Below are 24013 nucleotides of genomic sequence, written 5' to 3' on the forward strand. Positions count from 1 at the left end.
ACATTCAACAACAAATTTCCAACATTTAAACAATTCAAAAACTTCATACATTATACAAATCATATCTAGGTCTCAGATTCCCTATATAGCTAACTTTTAACCAAGGAGAAAAGGGAAAAATATATGAGATGTTGAAGAGGAAAATAGAGAAAATGGGAAAGTTTAGAACGTGAAAGCAGTGTGGACGTACTGAATTTATATTTTCCTAAATTCACTTCTCTTTATGATAATAAAAAATAATAAAATTATTATTATTATTTTAATTATAATTAAAATGAAATATAAAATTTTTATAATTTTTTTGTAAATAGATTTTATTTATTTTGTTAGTAACTTTTCAATTAAAAATGGTTAAATTTAAATAAAGGATAGCTTAAAAGATATATTAATATTATTGTTGTTATTGATTTGATATTGTGTCTATAATAATTCAAATGCTTCGAATAGATATGTTCTTCTCACAAATTTTATCTTTTATGATTTGCTTGTGTGTATTAATTAGCTTAATTATGAATTTTTAGTATAATTTCTTACATCATTAATTGAAAACTATCTTAAGCATATGACTCCCCAATGAGCCGGTATGAGGCAAACTTTATCAGTTTTTATTGATGTTTGTCGCCATGTTATAGCTTTCCTTCATCAGTTTTTATATTTTCTAGATGCATATGCTATCAAATCCATTTCACTTTTGCTGTCAAAATTTAGTTCACGATGCTTGGTTCATATATTCATATTTTATTTCTTTTTCTTGGTTTCTGATTTTAGATCATACCATGTAATGTCCCCACTTGATTCAATGATTTTCAATAAACTAATTGACTTTAGATTTTTTTTGAAACTAGACCAAGAATCATGTTTCTAGTTTTGTCTTCAAAACCCATTTTCACTATCTCACAACTCATATGATGATTTTTAGTTTCAATGTTTGTTTTTACTAATTTTTGTTGTTTTTGATAATCCTTGACATGTTCCAATCCTTAGATTTTAGTTTAGAACTCAATTTCTACATTTTCTCAAAAGTTAGGTAATGTAGTTATCTTTCTCGCTTATTGTTTTCGAGTTTGCTTTCACTTTTGATTTTGCATTTATGTGATTCTAGTATTATCTATTTATGCATATCAAAAAGATTTTTAGTATACTGGATCATTGTTGAATTGTCAATTAATCCATTTCACGCATTTTATAGATTTTGACCCGTGTAGATTTTAGGTTTTCTAGTATAACTTGAATTAAGTTTTCATTCTACATTAGTCCTTTCATAAATTCTCTGTTTTAGCCTTTCATTAGCATCATATTAGATGTTCTTAGATGATGGGATCATGAATTCATCCACTTATAGCAGACCCAGAATTGCAAAACAAATTATATAAACTATTTAGTTTGTTTTGCCCTCAAATTTGCTTTATTGGATAGTTCTAAGCACTTATATTGTATATTTCAGTGTATTGAAACTTGTTCATAACATTTATTATAATGTATGAAATACAATGCAAATTTTGATAATTTTAGTCATTCTTAGAAGTTAGTATGCACTCATTTAGATACAAATTTACATTTTTTATTTACATTTTTTGAATTTATGCATATCTAAAACATTTTTATAGCACTCTTTTCAAGATGTGACTTATAATTTATAAAACATTTATTAATTTAAAGAGATACAAGTTCAGCAGCAGCAGATGCATAATTCACTCCTTTATACATCTTGAAAAGAGTGCTGGAATTAAATAATAAATAAAAAAAACTTTATATACTATTACAAACAGAATTAAACATTCGGAAACAAAAAATTTCAATTCCAAACACTAAAAAATTGGATAAAAACTTGCATAGATCATCTTGCCCAAAACGTGAGTGCAGTGTGTCCTCACTACATTGTAGGACTTCTACTTCCAAAAAGTACTTCAACTTGCCTAGATCACTCATCAAATTTATTTTTCATTATTGACTCTTTAAAGTGATCCATAATTTTTTCATAATTTCTAGTAAAACAAGGTCATCCACGTATAAATTAACAGTCAAAGATTTACCCCTTTCTTCACTTTTAAGGAAGAAAGCATGTTCAAAGTCACACTTCTCAAAACCCTCTTTGAGAAAAAACCCTTCTATTACTATGTGTTAAGTTTCTTGATCTAAGACTGGTTCATATAGCTTGCTATACCAGCTCTGATACATTACATTCTATGAGACCCAGGATAAAAAGTTTCTTTTCTTTTCTTTCAACTTTCTCTTGCAATAAGTGGGGGATTGTTGTAAAATATTATTATTTTATTGCAATTGAAAGTTGTGCAACGTTAATATTTTATTAACAACAGTCAAATCTTTAAGTGCATGAAACGGTCAAATTTTATGGGTTGAAACAGTCAACTTATCTGTTTTAATTTATTTTATTTATTTTATTCTTTCCTATCTCTATAAATAGAGAGTACTTTCCCATTCTAAATAACCTGAGTCTTTCTCATTCTCTTCTCTTCCTAGCTTCATTTTTATTTCTCTTCTACAAATTATCTTGGGTATAAACTCTATTAAAGTAGAGTTTCTTGCTAGTTCTGTGATCCTCGAATACTTTCGAGAAGTTCCTGTTGTATCCTGGGGACTTGCGCAATACAATGCGGATAAGTCCTTAAGGACAGTGATTTACACGCCTCAGGAAATTGCAGTATGAGATTTTGTAAGCACTTTTTACTACAAAATTAACAGTCAAAGATTTACCCCTTTCTTCACTTTTAAGGAAGAAAGCATGTTCAAAGTCACACTTCTCAAAACCCTCTTTGAGAAAAAACCCTTCTATTATGGTATACCACGTCCTTAGAGCTTGTTTAAGCTCATAGAATTCTTTCTTGAGTTTGTAAACTTTCTCCTCCTCCATATCTTCACAAAACCAGGTAGCTGCTTTACATACACCGTCTCCCTTAACTTTCAATGCAAAAACACATTTTTCACATCAAGTTGGTACAAGGACCAATTCTTTTAAACTGTAAGTGCTATGATGTTCTAGATGGTATCCTATTTTCCATCTGTGCATAAACTTCATTGTAATCAATACCAAACCTTTGTGTGTACCCTTTGGCTACCCGTGCTTTGTATGTGTCCATCTCACCTTTCTCATTTTAGTTTCGTTTTGAAGACCCATTTCATCCCAATCTTCTTCATTTCTGCAGGTAGACTTGTGAGCTCCCATGTTTGATTCCTTTATATTACATCAATCTCTTCCTTCACTGTGATTCTCTGTTTGGAATGCCTCACAACTTCATCAAAATCAATTGGATTTTCATTATCCACAAGCACTGCCAAATTTGTTATTTAAACTTTGAGCTCTGAAAAAGCATCTCCACATATGTAATCTCCACTTCGCATCCAAGCAGGAGGTAATCTATTACGTTCTTGATTCAAAACACTCTCTTGTTAATCCACTAGGGTAGGTGAGAGGGTACTGTTTAAGCTCGAACTTGCAACTATAGTTGAATTGTTCTCTTTCTCGAGAATTAGCCAATCTTCTTCTTGTGCAGCTTGCTCATGTTCTTAACCAAGCACGTTGAGTTTACCCTCTTTAGCACTCTTTTCCCAATACCAGCTTGATTCTTCTTCAAAAATCATGTCCTTGTTGATTATTATTTTCTTAGTGATAGGATTATTCATGTGATATGCTTTCGATTCTTCACTTATACTAAAGAATACATACTTCTCACTTTTATCATCAAGTTTGATTCTTTTAGCATCCAGAACATGGACGTGTCCATTGCAAACAAAGATATTGAAGTAATCAACTTTTGGCTTAATTCCACTCTGGTATGACTCTTTGAATCGCGACAATAGGACTCCTATTTAGTTCATGTGTTGACCAATTGGATGTTTCTGGCCAGAAATTTTTTGGAATGCCTTTATCTGATAGTATGCTTCTTATCAAGTTCAAAATTGTTATATTTCTTCGTTCTATAACCCTGTTTTGTTAGGGTGTATATGCCGTAGTGATTTGTTGTTTGATTCCATTCTTTGTACAAAACACATTGAACTCTTGTGAAGTAAATTCTCCACCCTGATTAGTTCGCAACAACACATTGGTAAACCAGTTTCATTCTCCACAACTTTCTTGAAACTCTTGAACATGACAAATGTTTCTGACTATTCCTTAAAAAATAAATCCACATCTTGCAACTGAAATCGTCAATAAAACTAAGAAGGTACCTTTTTACATTATTAAAGATAGGGGCAATTGGGCCACATAAGTCTGCATATACCAATTCAAGATGTTGAGAAGCTCTCCAACTACTTTTCTTTCACATTGACACTCTACTTTGTTTTCCCAGTAGACAATCAGTGCATACCTCTGTAGAAGGCTGAAATTGCGGCAAACCTTTCACCATATTTCCATATTCTAGTATTCTTAGACCTTTGTAACTCAAATGGCCATACCTTCGGTGCCATCAATGAGCAAGTTCTTGTGAATTTACTTGCAAGTAATGTGAGAACACAATAGAAGCAAGGACATGAAACATCTTGTTTTCTGACATGAGAGTGGATATAATAAGACCTCAATCTTGATCATAAATTTGACAATCTCCATTCTAAATTAAAATAGTGATGTCCCTCTCTTGTAATTGACAAATACTCAATAAATTACTATGTACCTCAGGAACATATAACACATCACTTATTACATGTGTTCTTCCATGCACTTCAAGTTTGATGTCTCCTTTGTCACAAAATATCATTCTTGTATCATTTCCCAATTATACTGAATGTGAAAATTTCTCATCCTCCTTGTGAAACCATTTTCTGTTGTCGGTCATGTGATTGTTGCAACTACTATCAATAACCCACATATTATCTCGCTCTGCATTATTTTCTTCAACATACATAATCGATAATTGTTCCTCTTCTTCATCTAGTTTCATGTAATGGACTGCCTTCTGCCAGTTAGGACACTCATATTGAAAGTGTCCTCCTCAGGCTCTTTGTAGCCTGATTCTGCCACGTTCCAATACTCTTTTGATCTCAAGAGATTTTCCATGAGAAGACTCCAATGGTCATAGTCCCTATCAAATTTGGGAATGGAGGCTTGTACAAAATTGTTTACCTTAATTGCCATGTCTCTCATGCTCATATTTTTGCTTTCGCACTCTATCAGGCTTCTTTCAAAACTTTGATACCAAATTTGTTGGATATTGAGCTAATACACACAAAATTGCAATAGAAAAGAACATTCACTTTGTTAATGCAAGAGGCTTATATAGGCCTTTCACAACAAGCTAAAGAAAATTAAGCATCCACACTTTAAGAACCCCTAAAACATGGAAGACTAAATATCCACGTTTCAACAACCCCTATAACGTGGAAGGCTAACAAACTGCACTAACAATAAACAAAATTAAAATACTAAACTGAGTTGACTAACAAAAGACACCTTATCGTAACAATAATGATGTTATGAAAAACTTGTTCCAGAAAACATTATGTGTGCTTATCTAGGTTTTAGTCTAGATCGATTTCCACCTGTTGTTTAAAAACTAAATTCTATATGAGTTCTTCTTCAGCAAGGTAAAAAAACACTGATTTTTCAATCTAATCGGGGTATTTTCTTGTTTAAGTATCGATGAAAAGGATTAATTTGACATAAAAGTTACTAATTCCGTAAACCAATTTCACGTAAACACTAATTCTGTAAAAGTTTGTGTTTTTGTTTCTTTTGATTTTTTGATAAAATGAGGAAGTGTAATGTAAATATGATAAAAACTCAAAGTGGTGGTAAATGTGTTGATATAAGAAGTTGTAATAAAGTAACAAGATCACCGAAGTAAATTACAAAAGGTAAATTACCAAGAAAAGTAAAGTAATTTGTAACATAAATCAGTGAGAGCAGTGACCTAAATTGCAACAATCAACATATGATTAGCCATTTTTCCTATTTGTGGCATTTATCAAAATATATGTATTGTTCCACAGTCTTTGACAATCGTAAAATATAAAATAACCTATTTATATTTCTAACCTTCCCTGAAAAGTTATAATATTTGAATTCAAATTTGAACAAGTTATATATAACTAACTTAAAACTACCCTTAACAATTTTGGAGTCCATGTGGCTTGTGTTGTTGATATTCAGGAAGTTTTCAGAGCTATATTTACTTTGTCCTTCTCCTCGATTTGCTTCTTGGCTTCGATCAATATTTGCTTTTCTATTTTCTTTCTTCCTAGATTAACGTTTTAATAGGAGGATGAATAACTATCTCTTCACGAGTATTATGTTTGTCTTATTACATTTATCTCATAAAGAATACTTGATTTATCCCATATTTGTAGAATATAATCCTCTTTGATTCACAACCGTAACCAATAAAGTTCGAAAAGTACAAAACAAATTCTTGATAATTCCCGAAGGCACTATTGTTCTCCAGTAACATTGTCCTTGTAAAATATGATGCACTATGATTCTTTGTTCCCCATTTTCATAAAGTTTGGCTTTTGATCGATTGAACGACATGAGGTCTTCCTTTCATTGTATGTAACTTACTCACTAGCCATTGATCTCATAATGACTCTCAATATCTTAAATAATTTCTTTCTACTTCTCAATGTCCTCAATAATGTATTTAAAAAACTTTGTTCTAGGAATTTTATTTCAAAAGTTCTATTCCTCAATGCATTTCATTATTTCAAAAATCTTATTCTAAAATTTTTATTTAAGAAATCTTATTCCAAAAAAATTGAAAACTTATTTTGGAAAGTTTTCTGAACAAATAATTCGGAAGTGATTTTTTCGAAAGAAAATCGGAGGGTGCGGATAGATATTGTGGGCGTGCAGGAAATGAACTTTAGTGTTGACAGAAAAAACCGAGATCTGATTGTTCCACCCAGGGCCAAAAAGTGATAAGCCCAATTAAAGCCCAAAAATTATGCAATCGCTTATCCCGCTTCAACTTCCTCCCTCACTTTCCAATCAAATTTTCGTAACACTCTCCAAAAAGGGCCAAAAAGAAAACTTTTAACAAATATTTAAATCCTTCCTCTTCATCATTTTGCTTTTCTTCAGATTTCATAAAAACACTGTAGAACACGCTCTCCCTCTTTAGCCTCTCATTTCTTCTTTTTCTTTTTTTTTTCTTACTCTCTTGTTCTTTCTTCTCCCCAACGTGTTACTAGGATTTCCGACATTAATTTCCCATAATTTCCTTTTTCATTTTTTTTCTTTATATTTTAAAAATTTTCAAATTCGGTGTTTGAATTGAGAAGGGGTTTTCGACGATTCCAATGTCGGCTTCCACGGTGTCCATCACCGCGGCAAACCCGGGGGCGCGTCGGAGGCCGGTGCTCGCTTCCGAGAGGAAAACCGCCACCAACATTGAGCTCCTCGCCAACGACGTCGCCGCCTCCCCCGCACTCGCGACTTCCGGCGAAGGTGCCACGGGCGCCGGGCGCGACCTTAGCCACTACTCCATTCGAGGCGAGGCGGTTCTTGACCGGATCCCTCGGGATTTGGCTCCGGTAAAGAAGGTCGCCGGGGCAGGTGGGAACTCCGCATCGCTTCAACCGCGGCGGGCGAGGAAGTCTGCCGTGAAGGCAGAGAAGCCGCGGTGGCTGCTGGTATTGAGCATTTTGGGGAAGAACTTAGGGCTGTTGGTGGTGCTTGCGGGGCTTGTTCAGTTGATCCGGCGGCTGGCATTAAATTCCGGTGATGGTGGTGATGTAGGAGGATACGCTGGGTTGTTGGAATTCGAGGGAAGGATTTCGGATGTGGAGGGACTGTTGAAGAAGACGGCTAAGATGATTCAGGTGCAAGTTGATGTGGTGGATAAGAAGATTGAAGAGGAGGTCAGAGGGTTAAGAAAGGAATTGAATGAGAAAATTGAGGAGAAAGGGGTGATTTTTCAAAGTGGGTTGAAGAAATTGGAGGCACGGAGTGAGGAATTGGAGAGGTATTTGAGTGATTTAAAAGGGGAGGCTTGGTTGTCAAAGGAAGAGTTTGAGAAATTTGTTGAGGAAGTGAGGAGGGTGAAGGGGGGTGGGTTCCAGGGTGGTGGTTTGGATGAAATAAGAGATTTTGCTAGAGAAGTGATTGAGAAGGAGATTGAGAAGCATGCTGCTGATGGGCTTGGGAGAGTGGATTATGCTCTAGCCACCAGCGGCGGTGCGGTGGTGAAGCATTCGGATGTGTATCATATAGGGAGGGGAAATTGGTTAAAGTCTGTCAAAAATGGTGTCCACCCAAATGCGGAAAAGATGTTAAAACCGAGCTTTGGCGAGCCAGGGCAGTGTTTCCCCTTGAAGGATAGTAAAGGGTTTGTTCAGATTAGGCTTCGCACTGCCATCATTCCCGAGGCTGTCACCTTGGAACATGTAGCAAAGGTGACAAATTCTTGTTCTAAATCTAAACATTGTTGTGTTCATGTCAGCCTGTTGGTATGGTATATAACGGTTTTTTTGTACTGTTCCTTAAATTTACTTAAATATTAGAATAGATGAAACGTTTGATATCGAAATTTATGTTTGCAAATATATTATGCATATCTCATGTTTATGCACTTGGCCGCCTTCTTTCTACTTTTGGCAAACTCAGTTTATGAATTTGCAATCGGATGATGTGCCATGCATTAAGTTTATTTATCCCCTAATATATCACATGGATCTTAAAATACACAAATTAGTATTTTAAGATTGATTATTAGACTATTATAAGATACCTTGTAATTTCTTAGTGCATTGATAGGACCAAAAGTGAATACAATAACACTAATAAAGTTGAGAAAGTTAAGTGATGTTTTACCTGTAACTTTATTTCTTATTTTCATTTTATGTTTTCGCTTTTTACTTGTAACTAATAAATGACATTTTGTTTTCAATTTATTTCCTGTTACACTGAATCCATTTTTTTTATACTTTTAAATTTCAGTACTGATAATTTTTCTGTCGAACAGAGCGTTGCATATGACAGATCAAGTGCCCCTAAAGACTGTAGGGTCTCTGGTTGGCTGCAGGGCGTTAATGGTGATTCTGCAGTTGACTTTGAAAAGATGTATCATCTATCAGAATTTACGTATGACCTAGAGAAGAGCAATGCTCAGACATTCAACGTGTTGAATTCAGGTGCCTTTGGTCTCATCAACACGGTAAGGCTCGATTTTACATCCAACCATGGAAGCCCTTCACACACATGTATATATCGGTTTAGAGTTCATGGTCACGAACCTGACTCGGTTTCTTTGATGACATTGGAGTCATAATGTGTATGACAGTGTTTTGCTTTGAGTTTTGTCAGTTTCTGTATAATTGTTCAGTGTATTTTGTTTAGATGTAGAATAGGATGTTTTGCTTTTAGTTTTGTCAATTTCAACTTGTTATTGCTGCGTCAAATGGATATTGTATCTACTGTATGATTCTGATATAGGCAATTGGTAGATCTTGCTTCTTGCAAAGCAATTCTCTTTTTTCTTGCAATTCATTTTGGTTTTCTCTTGTTTAGATGCTTTACTTCAGTTTTTGTTTTCATTCTTTTACCCTCATTCTTTTGAATGTACAACCTTTTCTGATTCCTTTATATATTATGACAAGTTTTTTTTTACTCTCTTATTTATGTAATCTGATTGTAACTTTTATCCAATAATAAAGATTATATTCGAAAGCTCTTGTATTTTAAAAATTGTGGTTGGTTGGGCTTTTCATGTGAAGGAAAGAGTCTCAACCTAGTATTGATTCTTGAAGACATAGACAAAGCTAATCATAATTAGACAATTCGATAATTTCATAACATCACTAATTATATATTAATTGTTGTCTATAATTATGTTATTTTATCATTAGTTACTTTTGTAACATCCAATTTAATAGAGTACATTATTAAACAAAATATCATATGTTTCATAGAACATAACATATAAACAAGAAAACATGTAATAAGTTATCCATACAAAACATGTAAACATAGATATATTACACTTATATGTCTATATGCTCCCATTCGTGTGTCACTTGACAATATCTTCTTGCTTGATCACGAGTAGACATTGTTTTTTTTTCTCACATCAAAAGGTAATCATTGTTAAAGATTTAAGCAAAACATACAAAGACAAAAAAATAGCAAATAGGATAAGTTAATATACAATAAATTAACATATCATAATTTAATATAACAAATCAAAGATCAACATTCATAAAAATCCATTAAATACATGATCATATTAAAATTTGATCTCTATACTCAATTATATGAATACAATGTTGATATAGATTTCAATGAAGGTGTGAACTCATGATAGTATTTATACTATATAAAGTTATAAGCAAGAATAATTCGACCTACTACCCATGAAGTAAATCTTTTACTCCTAAAACCCAAAGGGCAAGGGTAAAGATCTCTTGTCATTCTTTCTGTCATCCCATTCAACTTTACATGAGTTGAATGTTTGATAGAATATCAAGTAGAATATTAAGATACCTGCTTATTGAAGTCTCTCTATCAAACATTCATAACGACTTACTTAAATATAGAATCTCTCATTAAGATTATTTTCACAACATATCTTTCATTCTCATCATCATATATAACATACATCATCCCATGAATATTGCTAATTACCAACATAAGTATACTTATAAACTAGTTTAAACAAAACTCTATTCATAAAATAACTAAAGAAATAAAAGAAATAAGTACTAAGCATTCAAAACTCTATTTCTTATGAGATAATCAATTATCAAGTAAGATAATTGATTATTCCAAAAAACTGTCAAATAAAGAATGAACTTTGACTCAAATAATCGATTATTCCAGAGAGATTTCAAACCATGAAGAACTCTGATTGAGATAATCAATTATCAGGTAGGATAATCGATTATCCTAGAAAGTCTTGAAGAGAAAACAAATTCCTAATTGAGATAATCGATTATTCAGTCTGATAATTGATTATCTGTCAGTTTTTTACAACAACCTAAAAATTTGATCTAAATGCAATTTAAACTCATTTAAAAGACCAAATTGGGATCCTTAGTATTATACTTGATTGATGAACTTGTTTATAACTTAAATTTGAACAACTTGCTCAATTGAATATGAATTCAATGCATTTAGGCTAAGTCAAGTACCCAAAAACTCACTCAAAAGTTCCTACTCTATAAAAACCAGATTTTTACAAAGTGGCTAACTAAGTCTTAAATTACCCAACAATAGTTCCCAAAGCTTTAGCATTTGACATGTCAAAACCCCAATTTTATGTCCCAAAACTCACATTTCTTCTAACTCACTAACAATTAAAGTTCTCTAACAATTTATAAACTTAGAATAACTCAATCTACCTTCTCAAATTCATCAAACACAACTGTCACAACAGTAGAACAATCACACACCAACATTCTTCATATTTTCAATTCACCACACCACTTTTACAAGCAACTCAACATACCAAAATTCTCATTTAAATCAAATTTCACAAATCAATCACCACATCATCATATAGACATCAATTACAACCTGTTTACTACTCAAAATAAAATAAACTAACTTCCTTTATCAGGATGGCAGTTCGACGATTTTAAAAACTCTAAAATTTGTTCTATGATTCTAACTTTCACAAATCAATCAATATATATATATATATATATATATATATATATATATATATATATATATATATATACACACACACACACACACACACACATACACACACACACACACTCATACAAAGCGAGTGGTGGAAAGATATTTAACTTATTTTAATGATTCACCAAAGGTTTTAATGATGTCTACAAATCTAATTGACTAGAGAATGCATTTTGAATGTTTATGACACATAACCAAGGTTGTTAAATTCGAGAGTTTACATAAACTCGTGAGAGTTTCGTAAATTAGACTCAGACTCAATTCATAATCTTGTAAAAAATTACTCTTCTACGAAAAAAATTATAAATAACATATTAATTCAAATAAATAAACAAAATAGTTAAAAGAAATAATTCAATACAAATAAAATTCAATTCAGAAATGCTCTAAATATCTAACTACTACATAATCATTTTTACTTCTACTTTTTAATAAATAAGATACACTTAGACTACTATTAATTAAATTTGATTTATTAATCCCTTCTTGGAATTGACAAAAAAAAAACTCACAAATGCCTTAAATCTCTTCTTCCAAAAAAGGTGCGCAACTGACCTAAAAACAAACACACCTAAAAACAAACACACCTTTTTGAAATAGAGAAGAGGACATGCGATCATGGCTGGAGAAGAATGAAATTTAGACAACCATAGAGACATGATTGATAAGTGAAAAACTGTGCGACGAGCAAACAACAACATAGTCAGTGAACAGTGACGCCACAAGCAGTGAGTGAATGGTGGCGCCACGAGTGTTGAGCAAGCAATGACACCACGACCAGTGAGGGACGTAGTGAGGGGCGCAATGAGGAGACAATCGTGTGGTGAGGCGCCAATCTATTCGTGACGAGTTTTCCTTTTTCAATTTCGCACACCAAACCACTATGGTTGTTGTCATTTTGGGTTTAAAAAATTTATCCTCTCAGCTCACCAACTCGGTTGCAAACTTTCAAGTTTGGGTGAGTTAATCAAGTTTGGTTTCGATTCTATCAAGTTTACACTAAAAACAAGTTTGCTTCCAAATTAACTCAGAAGCTGTGTAAACACAAACTCGTACAATTAACAAGTTAACTCGGATTTGATACACATAACTATCAATCATTTACAAAACTTGAAAATGCTTCCATTTTCTTTACTATAGAAAAAGTTCAATACAAAAAAATTGAAATCATTAAATTATATATGCATACGATACGATGAAAATTGAAAAGTCACTTGATAAAATATTACAAGAAGACATTTGTATTTATAAAACATATTTCCTCTTTTTTTTATACACTATAAAAAAATCTCTAAATCTTTTTATACGGAAATTTCTAAATAATAACTAATTTTAGTTACAAAAATTTATTAGTCACAATAAACTTATAAACTAAAAATTATTTATAGTTAAATAGTTTCAAAATTGGTATCTAAATTACTAATTGTAGTGAATTGAGCTTTAAATTGGTCACTAAATCAGAGACTAATATTTTGTTAACCAAAACTTTAATAATTAATGTTAGTGATCAATTTAGAAATTAAATCACTATAATGACTAATCTAGAGATCAATTTAAAAATTATTTTAGTTAGGAATAATTTTTAATTTATAAATTGATATCTAAATGTTGATTATATTAACTAATTATTTTTTGTCATTAAAACTAATTATTATTTATAATTTTTCCGTTGCAATGGATATTTTGTATTTAGTGTATATAACATGTGCTAAGAGTTAAATTAGTAATCTTTTTGTTGCAAATATTATACAAATGAATTAGAGAATCCTAAATATTTTGTTTATATTATATGTGTGTGTAAGTGCGAAATTCTTTTTTTGTTGAGAAAAAAAGAAGTTAGTCACTCGATGTTTTAAAGTGTTGCAAATGCTTTCTTTATTTATTTATGAGTTTTTAAGGCGTTGCAATTTGAAATTACAAGTTACACAATTATTGTTAATATACCACAACAATTAATTATTAGGCCGTTGGTCCATAGAACGTACATCCTTAATTATTGAATTATCTTTGGTTTTGGGTGAAAATAATAAATAAATTGAATAGAAGAAAATGATTATAAAAAAAATGATGAATTATATATTAACAGTTATGATATGACACTGCTATAAGTTTTGAAAGCTAATTGGGTGGTTCCATGAAAAGAGTAACCGATGGTTGCCAAGTGTTGAAAGGAGACTAATTTTCTGTGCCTTCACAATACTCATTCGCTAGCTCCTATCTAATTTTCTATTACAACCTTCTCACAAGAAAGCTGCTAAGTGCTTTTAAAATTTCAATTTTTTAATTAACAAAAATGTATTATATATTATTTTCTGTTTAGAAATGATAATGTGATAGTGAAATCTTTTTCATTAATCCAAATAAAAGCATGAACACATATTATAAAAAGAAAATACTTAAAGTAAAGATGTATATCCCTAATTGATTGATCAAAGGGATGTAATATCATTGTTCAATTAATAATAATCAAATTTATAATTGAGTGGCAGATTTAAACTTTGATTTCAAACTCTAGCTAAAAGGGTGATAATTTATTTGTTTTATTCAAACAAAGTAACGGACCAAGCTATTCAAAGTATTGTAAAAGGATACATGATACAAGCTACATATATATTCATGGATAACCTTAGTAATTAATTTGGGTTATTGATATATATATATATATATATATATATATATATATATATATATATATATATATATATATATATATATATATATATATATATAATTCTTAAATATGTTAAAATCAATATGTTTTATTAACTTATTTTAATAATTTTTATTCTTAAAACTAAAAAAAAAAAAAAGTCCCAACTGAAAAAAATCAGAAACACTGGCCGTTTTCATTTTAAAATTTTTGTCTTATGTAATTTTATCTAATTTTCACATGGATAAAGGAATTGGTAATTGACATGAAAAAAATCAGAAATACTCGCGGTTAAACAATTTCTTAAAAAAATGATTTTATAATGAGTTTTCGACATACAAAGGAATTGGTAATTGGCTTGAAGGATTTTTTTAGAAATGATGATTCAACATATGCCGATGATGAAATTAGAGAGGTTAGTGAAGATGGTGAAATTGAAGAGATCTTGAATGAACCTTCTCAAGGTGAATATGTCACAACAAGTTGTTTCTGATTTTTTCAATTGGGACTACAGTAGGGATGACAGAGAAAATGTTAGAGTGAGAGAGAGTGAGAGAGATGAGAAAGAAAGGGTTGAGAGTAGGGATGGCAACGGGTCGGGTCGGGCACGGATAGTGCCTACCCGCAACCCGACCCGACAAAAAAAAATCCACCCGCTACCCGACCCGCTACCCGCACGGATATCCGCTTAAAAAATATCCGCGGGTATTTTAAAACCCGCGGATATCCACGGATACCCGCAAATATTAAAAAAAAATATATTTTAATAAATTAATAAAATAAAATTTAAATAAAATTATAAAAAATATATAAAATATAATATAAATTAAATTAAATATAAATTTTAATTAAATTTAATATTGTAAAATATAAATTAATGTTAATTTTAATTAAATTTAACTTAATAAAATATAAATTAAATTTTTATTTTTATTTTTTGCGGGTAGCGGGTATCCGCGGGTACGGATAGTATAATATCCGCACCCGACCCGATTATAAGCGGGTATTAAAATATCCGCTACCCGCGGGTTGCGGGTAGTAAATATCCGCGGGTATCAACTATCCGTCGCGGATTTTATCCGCGGATATCCGCGGGCGCGGATTTTTTGCCATCCCTAGTTGAGAGGAATGAGGGAGGTGAGTAAGAGTTTGGGAGTTTTTTTTTAGTTTTGAGAATGAAAATTATTAAAATACCCTTAACCTTAAAACTTAGAATGAATAATGTATAATGGTTTTTTTTTTCTATTAAAACCCAGTACACATTATTATTAAAATGTACCAACTGAGCGCGTTGGCAAACCCCTATATATAATTCTTAAATATGTTAAAATCAATATGTTTTATTAGCTTATTTATTAAAATAATTTAATTAATTAATTATGACCAATTCATGTTTTTTATGTAAAGGGTTTTGAGAATTACTTTATTTATGAAACGGTTTATTGTATGTTAGTGATATGTGTTTTTAGAAATAATAACATAATCTGGTTCTATATCTATTTAAATATTGATATAACTATAAGTAACTTCGTTGAAATTGAAAAGTTTCTCATGGCATGCCGAACTTGTAGTTATACCTTCTTTTGTTGATTTAGGTGCCAGTCATTTTCTAATAGTATGTGCACGAAATTGACTCTCCAAAATCAACGTATTTATATGGCCTTTTTAAAATGTTACTCAAACAAAATATTTCAACGGATTTCTCCCCTAGAATTCTGGATCTGAACATTGAAAACTGTTGTTTATTTTATCTTTGGTATGGCTTCTGAAACCAAGTTATGGTTAGTGGCGGTTTTCCTTTTGAGCGCAACGAAGATGCAACAACATTGCGTTGTTGCAGGTAATCCCCAAGTACCTGGTTTGTTCATATTTGGAGACTCTCTGTCAGATTGTGGAAACAACAATAATCTAAAAACTGATGCTAAAGCTAATCACCCTCCTTATGGGATTGATTTTCCAAACGGCCCCACTGGAAGATTTACCAACGGCCGTACTACTGTTGACGTACTCAGTAATAATTCAATTCTCCACATATATATTCTTTCTCCCAAAAATTATTATGTACTTTTGTTTCATCTTCTCACTAACTATTCAAAACCTTCTCTAACCTTAAAATATTATTTCTCACATAAGGATACACCTTCCAATAAAGGTAAAAATTGTGCATGCATAGACATACTTTGTATTTGTTATCTGTTATACTGTGGTCTTAGCTTGCATTTGTGTTATTTGTTTCTGTATTTAAAATACGGTTATAAAATATGTATATTATCCTTTCTTAATATGACTTTATGATAAAAAAATATGAAAAGTTCAAACATATTGTTATTTAACAATAATATAATTTATTTTCATAATAACTTATACACAAAAGAAACACAAATTTCATAAACTTATAAATTCAGAGGGTCAAATAAACTAATAATAATATTAACATTTCCCATGTATAATCAATGCTTATATTTTCTACATGAACAACAAATAATTTGGGTGATAACTTTTTCGTTACAATCAACAATCATAAAATTAATATTAATATAATCTATTAACACTATATATATTTGAACTTTTGCTTTATATTTCAATTTCTTATGTTTAGCACTTTTAGAATACTTGTCATTCTAGAAAAAAAAGACTATTATAGAATTATCATAATAAATTTTCAACAGTTTGACAATATTATCAACTACTCCAAGTCCTAAAACAAATTTCACAACCAATTAACCTGAATTGTAACCTCAAAGTCTGCCACAAATTCAACTTTCCTAGTGGATGCAACAATGACGAGATGCTTTATGTTTTTCCATGAAAAATCACTCATCAGCTAAAAGATACATAGCCAAATGTGGACTTTCCTATATCCACATAGTCGGCCAAGTCTGAATTTGTATATCCAGTCACCTGAAGATAATCAAATTTCCTATAAGTAAGCATGTGATTCTTTGTTTCTTGCAATTTCCTTAAAATTTTATTTGCAACTTTGCAATAATCCAGTCTTGGATTACTATGGTATCTAATAAGCATACCAATTGCAAAGCTAATATCTAGCCTTACATGTTTGAACATATATCAAACTCCTAACAACAAATTCATAAGAGATATCTTCCGTTTGTTTTCGTTCCAAATCATTATTTGGACATTGCATGAAATTAAATTTGTCCCCTTTCTTTATTATAATGGGAGATACTAAACATTTATCCATCCCAAATCTCTTTAAAACTATTAATATATGCTTTCTGAGACAAATCTAATAGTCTTTATGATCTATCATAGAATATTTATATTCTTATCACATATTATGTCATATATATTTCATTTCAAAGTTGTTAGAGAGAAACTTCTTAGTCTCACTTAGTAGACCAAGATCATTAGTCACAAGCAAGATATCATTAACATACAAAATAAGAATTATAAACTTTCTCCCACTGACTTTTAAATATATACATCGATCAACCATGTTTTCCTTAAATCCAAATAATACAATAATATCATTGAGCTTAAGATACCTTGTTGAAGAGCTTGTTTAAGTGCATATATTGATTTCTTAAGTTTACACTATGCCTTTCCTTTTTCAATGAACCCCCTAATTGGTCCATATAAACATGCTTTTCTAAATCCCCATTTAGAAAGACAATTTTAAAATTCATTTGATGTAACTCAAGATCACATGAGTTACTAATGCCATTATCATTCTAAAAGATTATTTCTTAAGAAACAAACAAAAATGTTTTCATATAGTCAATATCATATTTCTAAGTAAAACCTTTGACAATAAGTCAAGCCATGTAACATTTGATATTGACATGAGAGTTACGCTTAATTTTAAAGACCCTTTTACACCTAAGTCTCTTACATCCTTTGGAAATTCCACAAGTCCCATACACCATTATGTGTCACTAAAGCTTATGTTTCCTAGCATTTAATCACTTTTTAAATGATCACCACTAATGACTTCTGAAAATGAAACTGAGTAAGTTTCAAACTCTTGTAGATAAACCACATAATCATTCAAAATAACAAATTTTCCTTTTCTTCTTCTTAATATTATTTCTTGTGGTTATTCTACTATAGGTTCATTGTTAACCTCAAAACTTCAATTATAGGAAACTTCATTTATGTTGATTCAAAACATACATAAGCATTATGCTCACCTTTCTTTTTGAACCAAGCTTTACTTTTTAGGAAGTCCTTTTGGAAATGTCTAGACTTCCTGCATAAATGAAATTTGTGATTTTTTTTATAGATTTTAGTAAAGTACTCGTCAATTTTTAATGGTCATTTACCCGTTCCATGTTTCTTAACAACTTTCTTTCCAACTCCTTGTTTTCTCACATAATGAACATAATGACTTCTTATGTTTTTGAGCTTGGTCTCTGTTGGTTGCAAAACCAACGACAAAAATGCACCGATTGCAGCGTAGCAAGTGATAAATATTGTTCTCTCCCAAGAGACTTATGCAAAACATGACAATTTTTCCTTTCATAACTTAATCAGAAAATAAAGTGCACAAAAACATAAGAAACTATTTTTTTTTATCAAACAATTTATGTATAACGAAATGCAACATAGAGTATTTACAATTGTCAAGATTATATTCCATCCACTTTATTCTCATGCATTTACAAACACCTCAATTCCATATTCAAGTCAAAATCAACTCACAAACCTATTCAAATATTATCCTTAGAGCCTGAGCCTATGATCACTCATCAAGTTTCAGTCCCTTGAATCCTTAACAAGTGAAATCATGATGAAGTTCAAGAGTCTAAGATTACTAATGAACCATGTTCTATACCTAGATACAAACATTCATTAGGTATTCAATTTCAAGTATAGATTTTAAAGATATTTCCAAACATATCAAGAATTACAATTCAAGCCATGGGTGATCAAGCAAGATAAACATTAAACATACAAATAAAAATACTAACTCGAATAGGAAAAACACACATATATATATATATATATATATATATTAACACAATTTTACATAAGAGTATTTGTATTTTACATTTAAACTCAACAAATATGATAGCCTTCCATGGTAAAGAACTTAGGGTTCTACAAATTGAAGAGATAGGAAAAAACACCATGGGTGAAGATTGAAGGCCCAAGGAGTAGAAGCAAGAGCTTTCCAGCACCCCAAACAACCTTTAAGGGCCTTACTCAGTCGCTTTAGGTTAATAATGAGGTGTGGGAGGAAGAGAATGTCCAAAGCCTCGCGATAAACATGTTTAAATGACCCATTTTGACATGCTAGTGATGCACCGCTTAGTGAAATCAATTAAAACATAAAAGGGATTTTTGTCAAACCATCACTTTAGAGCCATTATCCATCGCTTAGCACTACTTGTGCAAAGGCTGGTGGCGCTCAACCTTACAATTATGGGGCTTAGCCCTAGGCAATTTAACAACATGATAATTTCTTATCCAAAACATGTTTTCTTGAGTTTTAATTTGTTTTTCTTCACTAGAATGTCTTATTATTGAGTTAATTTATATACTCAAAATAGAGGTTAGAGATAAACAAGCACACACTAACTGAAACACAAGAAAACATGAAAACACACTGAACTTGAGGAGAAAACAAGGTAAAAGCAATGGAGGAGTTGGTTTATTCATAAAATATAGATATAAAAACACTTAAAATCAACTATTAACACTGTGCTTTTGAACTAATATATTGTGCAATTCATGCAAATTCCATTTGTCTTTCAAGGTGTTATAGTCATCTAAAATGGACCATACTCATGCACAAGAAAACTTTCATGCATTTTCATTCTAAGAAACTTGAGTTTTGATACTATGTTTGTCATCTTGACCACGTGTTCATGGATAATATGAGAACCATCAAACTTATGATTAAGGTATTCATTAATGTCAGCCAGAGACTTGTCAGTAGTTTGAAAGCGCTCTTCCTCAAATTTCATAAATTCTTGTGCATTTTTTCATTTGGGAAGAACATACTTAATGTTACTTTCTATTTTAAGCTAAGTCTATTGGCCTTTCCTAAGCTCTATAATGAGATTTTTCATTGGTACTAACATAAATGGTAGCAACGAACTTTTCAACTGGAAACCAAATCAAAATCTAACACACCTAAGTGAAATAAGATTTATTTACTTCAGTCAAGGGAATTTAACATATTAAAGACTTAAACAAATGTAGCGAACAAATGTAAAAATACTAAAACATATACTAACATCATAAGAGGAGAATCATAAATTTAAGAACTTGTGCTCTCATCCCACATGTAAATCATTGTAGTTTTCTTACATTTCTAATTCAATTTTAGAAAATTACTCTATCAAATCTTAAGGTTTAGGATTCTCACACATTCACATAAATAGAGATACTAACATAGATCTAATAAGAATACATTCTTTAATCTTTTTGTTTTCTAATTTCTTTTTTCCAATCTATTTCTTTGTCCTTTTTTATTCTTTCACTCTTTTTTTTTATGGTTATCCGAGAGAAAACCTTATAACCAGAGACAAAATTCTAAATCTCCTTTATTAACCAATGTTTATCAAGTTAATTTCTTTAAGTTTTTATTTTATTATAAATCCTTGTAATAATCAATAAATTTTTATATAGGTCCATAATTCCAAGATATTTACCTGTTGTAATATTTCTTGGTTGATTAAAAAGAGAAAAACACAGACGTATTTTGTCTGAAACTGGATATGTCATCGTACACTTTGTCATGTTAGGTTGAATGGAACACATTCAATAGGTTAATAAGGTGATATGTGTTTTGCTTTTATACATTCATTTTCGTTTTTGTTGGATCTAAAATTTTGTAACTGCAGCTGAGCTTTTGGGATTCGACGAATTTATTCCTCCCTTTGCAAATACGACTGTTTCAGACATAATGAAAGGCGTGAATTACGCATCAGCTGCATCAGGGATTTTCAACGAGACAGGCACACATTGGGTATAGCTCACTCTCTTTTACTTTCTCTAATTATATGTTGCATCATCTTTACCTTCACTTTGATTTACTTTCTCCAGTTCTCTAAATCGGAGAACCCACATTAGAGGAAAACCAGTTTCTGACATCAGTGGAAACTGCCACTTATGATTTTCTTACATTTAAGTTTTGCTCGTCTTCAAAAGAGTGAAAACCTACTTTTGGTGAATTTGGTATTGCAGGGTGAGCATTTTTCGTTGAAAATGCAGGTGGCAAACCACAAAGCCATAGTTTCCAAGATCACCATGAAACTGAGGAATTCTGACAAAGCGAAAGAACACCTAAACAAGTGCTTATATTATGTTAGTATAGGCAGCAATGATTACATAAACAACTACTTCCTGCCAGAGCATTACAATTCAAGTCAAATTTTTTCAACTGACCAGTTTGCCAAGGCCCTTGTCAAAGAATATTCAAGGAATTTAATGGTATAAATATTTACCTAAAATTTTACAAATCTAGCTCCATAACAATATATATAAGATTTATAATATGATGTCATCTACTTCTGTTGTTTCTTTCTATGTGTAGGAGTTGCGTTCACTTGGAGCAAGGAAGTTTGCTTTGATTGGATTAGTCCCCTTAGGCTGCACTCCAGCAGAACTTTCTGCACGTGGAAAACCTGGATCACTCTGTGTTAAAGAGGAAAATGATGCAGTGGTACCTTTCAATGACAAGCTTAAATCATTAGTTGTTCGTTTCAATGAAGAATTCCCTGATTCTAAATTTATCCTTATTAACACTTTTGAAGCGATGTTAACCGGACCGATTAAGGACATCGTACAAGGTAACAATCTTTTGTTCTTATGCAGCCAAAGCTATAGTAATACCAAAGGAGTCAATTGATATGTTTGATAAACCTGTTAACATATACATGCATTGATTTTGTATAATTTACTTATATATATATATATATATATATATATGAAAACTATAACTGACCCAAACGATGCATGTCTGCAATTTCTACTGTATTATAATATGTTAAGGATTCAAGTGGAAATATATTGAGTAGAAATGAAAATGTTCATAAGTTGATTGTCTGGAGGTGACAAGGATTTTCTAATGACCACTTCTCAAGTACACTATACTATATAAGACATATTCCCAGTAGAGGAGATTCAGTTCCAGAAGATGTACTAATGTGAAAGGAGTAATAAGACCCATCATCCCATACGTTAAAGCAATTATGAAAATGTCAGAAAAGATAAATGTTCATAGAGATGTATTAACAAATATAAATGAAAAAATATATATAATAGATGAAAGAGATTAATATGTATACGGGAGATGAACGTGGATGGAAGAATTGAATATGAAGAAAAGAGACGAGAAGGAGAAGGAAGAATAATATGGACGAAAGATATGAGAAAAAATATAGATGAATGTCTATGGATGAAAAAGATGAGTATGAATGAAGAAGATGAATGTAAGTATGGGAGATAAGTATGGAAGAAATATATAAACACGATTATTTGTGAATATGAATGAAAAAGATAAATGTGGTAAAATTTATATTGAAAGTAAGAAAAAAAAATTATAAACAAGACACATCTTTAAATCTAGGTCATTAAATTAAAAATAATGTACACATTAACTTTATTTATGTTTAATATTTTTTATAATTAACATTCACTAGACACTAACTTATTTATTTTTAATATTTTTTTATAATTAAACTGATGCTAAGTAAATAAAATATTAAAAATAAATAAGTTAGTCTTAGTTAAACAAATGTTAATCTTATTTATTTTTAGTTTTTTTTTATAATTAGTGTATGCTAAATTAATCTTAACTTAAATAAATATAAATATTAAAAATAAATAGAATTATCTTTCGTGTAATCTATCCTAATAGAAATATTTATTTAATAAAAAGTTTAAAAGTAATTTTATATTTGAAAGTGTTTTAAAATTAATATTTTGCATGGTACAGGAGTGGATTAGGCCGAATATAAAAGCTAATGTTATATTTTGTTGTAGTGGTTGGTACTGATGTATGCTGCAAAGTTGGGTCGAATGGGCTGTGTATCCCTAACGAGAAGCCATGCATGAGCAGAGATGTATGGCCATTTTTTGATTCATTTCATGCTATTGATCTCGTCAACCAAGCCGATGCGGGAATTGCTTATAACGATACAAATTCCAATGCTGCGTACCCAATGGATATCAGTCACCTTGTCAAGCTATAAAGAAAAAGTATAAAACCTATAGACTTCAATAAATGTAAACTTGTTTGATTTTTATTCTATCATTAGTACACACTGCTATATTTAAGTCATCTCATTTATCTATAATGTCATTTATAATAAAGTTACAACTTTTGTCACCATTGATATTGTATATAGATATTTTATTTTTAATTTTTTTAATTAGTTTGTTATTTTTTTTAAGATTATCGTATATGTATATTTAATACTAATCTCATACATAGTTTTTACTATATTGAACATGATATTTATAGTTTGTTTTTTTTTAAAAAAAAATTGTCGCCCCTACCTGTCCACTACGACGTTGCTACTACCGATAAAGTCGTTGTGGCACGCCGCCATCAACGTTGCCAGAACATCAATTTTGACCGATGATCATACAATTTTGATCGTCTCAACCAGATGATCATTGTGTTGTCAATGAAGCCTTCATCAAAGCTCCTACGTGCTCTCACTGTCTCTCGAAGTTGTGGATTTGCTCTCTATCTCACTGAACGTAGTGGCAGTCTTGTCTCATGTCCAGCAGAAATTCCGAGCGCCGATGTTGCCTCTTTCTCCTCATTTAGGATATGTGCTTGTGGCCTT

At 31.1% G+C, this 24013-nt stretch overlaps 2 protein-coding genes across 2 annotated transcripts; both read left to right on the plus strand.

Moving 5' to 3' along the window:
• Positions 1-7026: 7026 nt before the first annotated feature.
• On the plus strand, positions 7027-9425 carry LOC148205593 (SUN domain-containing protein 1-like). Its single transcript, XM_088103578.1, has 2 exons — positions 7027-8346; positions 8916-9425. Exons 1-2 carry the CDS (start codon positions 7252-7254, stop codon positions 9219-9221), a joined length of 1401 nt encoding a protein of 466 aa, XP_087959704.1. The 5' UTR covers positions 7027-7251; the 3' UTR covers positions 9222-9425.
• Positions 9426-16004: 6579 nt separating this feature from the next.
• LOC148205594 (GDSL esterase/lipase At4g18970-like) lies at positions 16005-23410 on the plus strand. The gene is made up of 5 exons (XM_088111432.1): positions 16005-16257; positions 21059-21183; positions 21402-21647; positions 21751-22006; positions 23202-23410. Exons 1-5 carry the CDS (start codon positions 16005-16007, stop codon positions 23408-23410), a joined length of 1089 nt encoding a protein of 362 aa, XP_087967558.1.
• The last annotated feature ends 603 nt before the right edge of the window (positions 23411-24013 follow it).

This window comes from Vigna umbellata, chromosome 1 (assembly GCF_029865625.1).
Source record: "Vigna umbellata cultivar VRB3 chromosome 1, Vumbellata_1.0, whole genome shotgun sequence".
Classification (NCBI taxonomy): Eukaryota; Viridiplantae; Streptophyta; class Magnoliopsida; order Fabales; family Fabaceae; genus Vigna; species Vigna umbellata.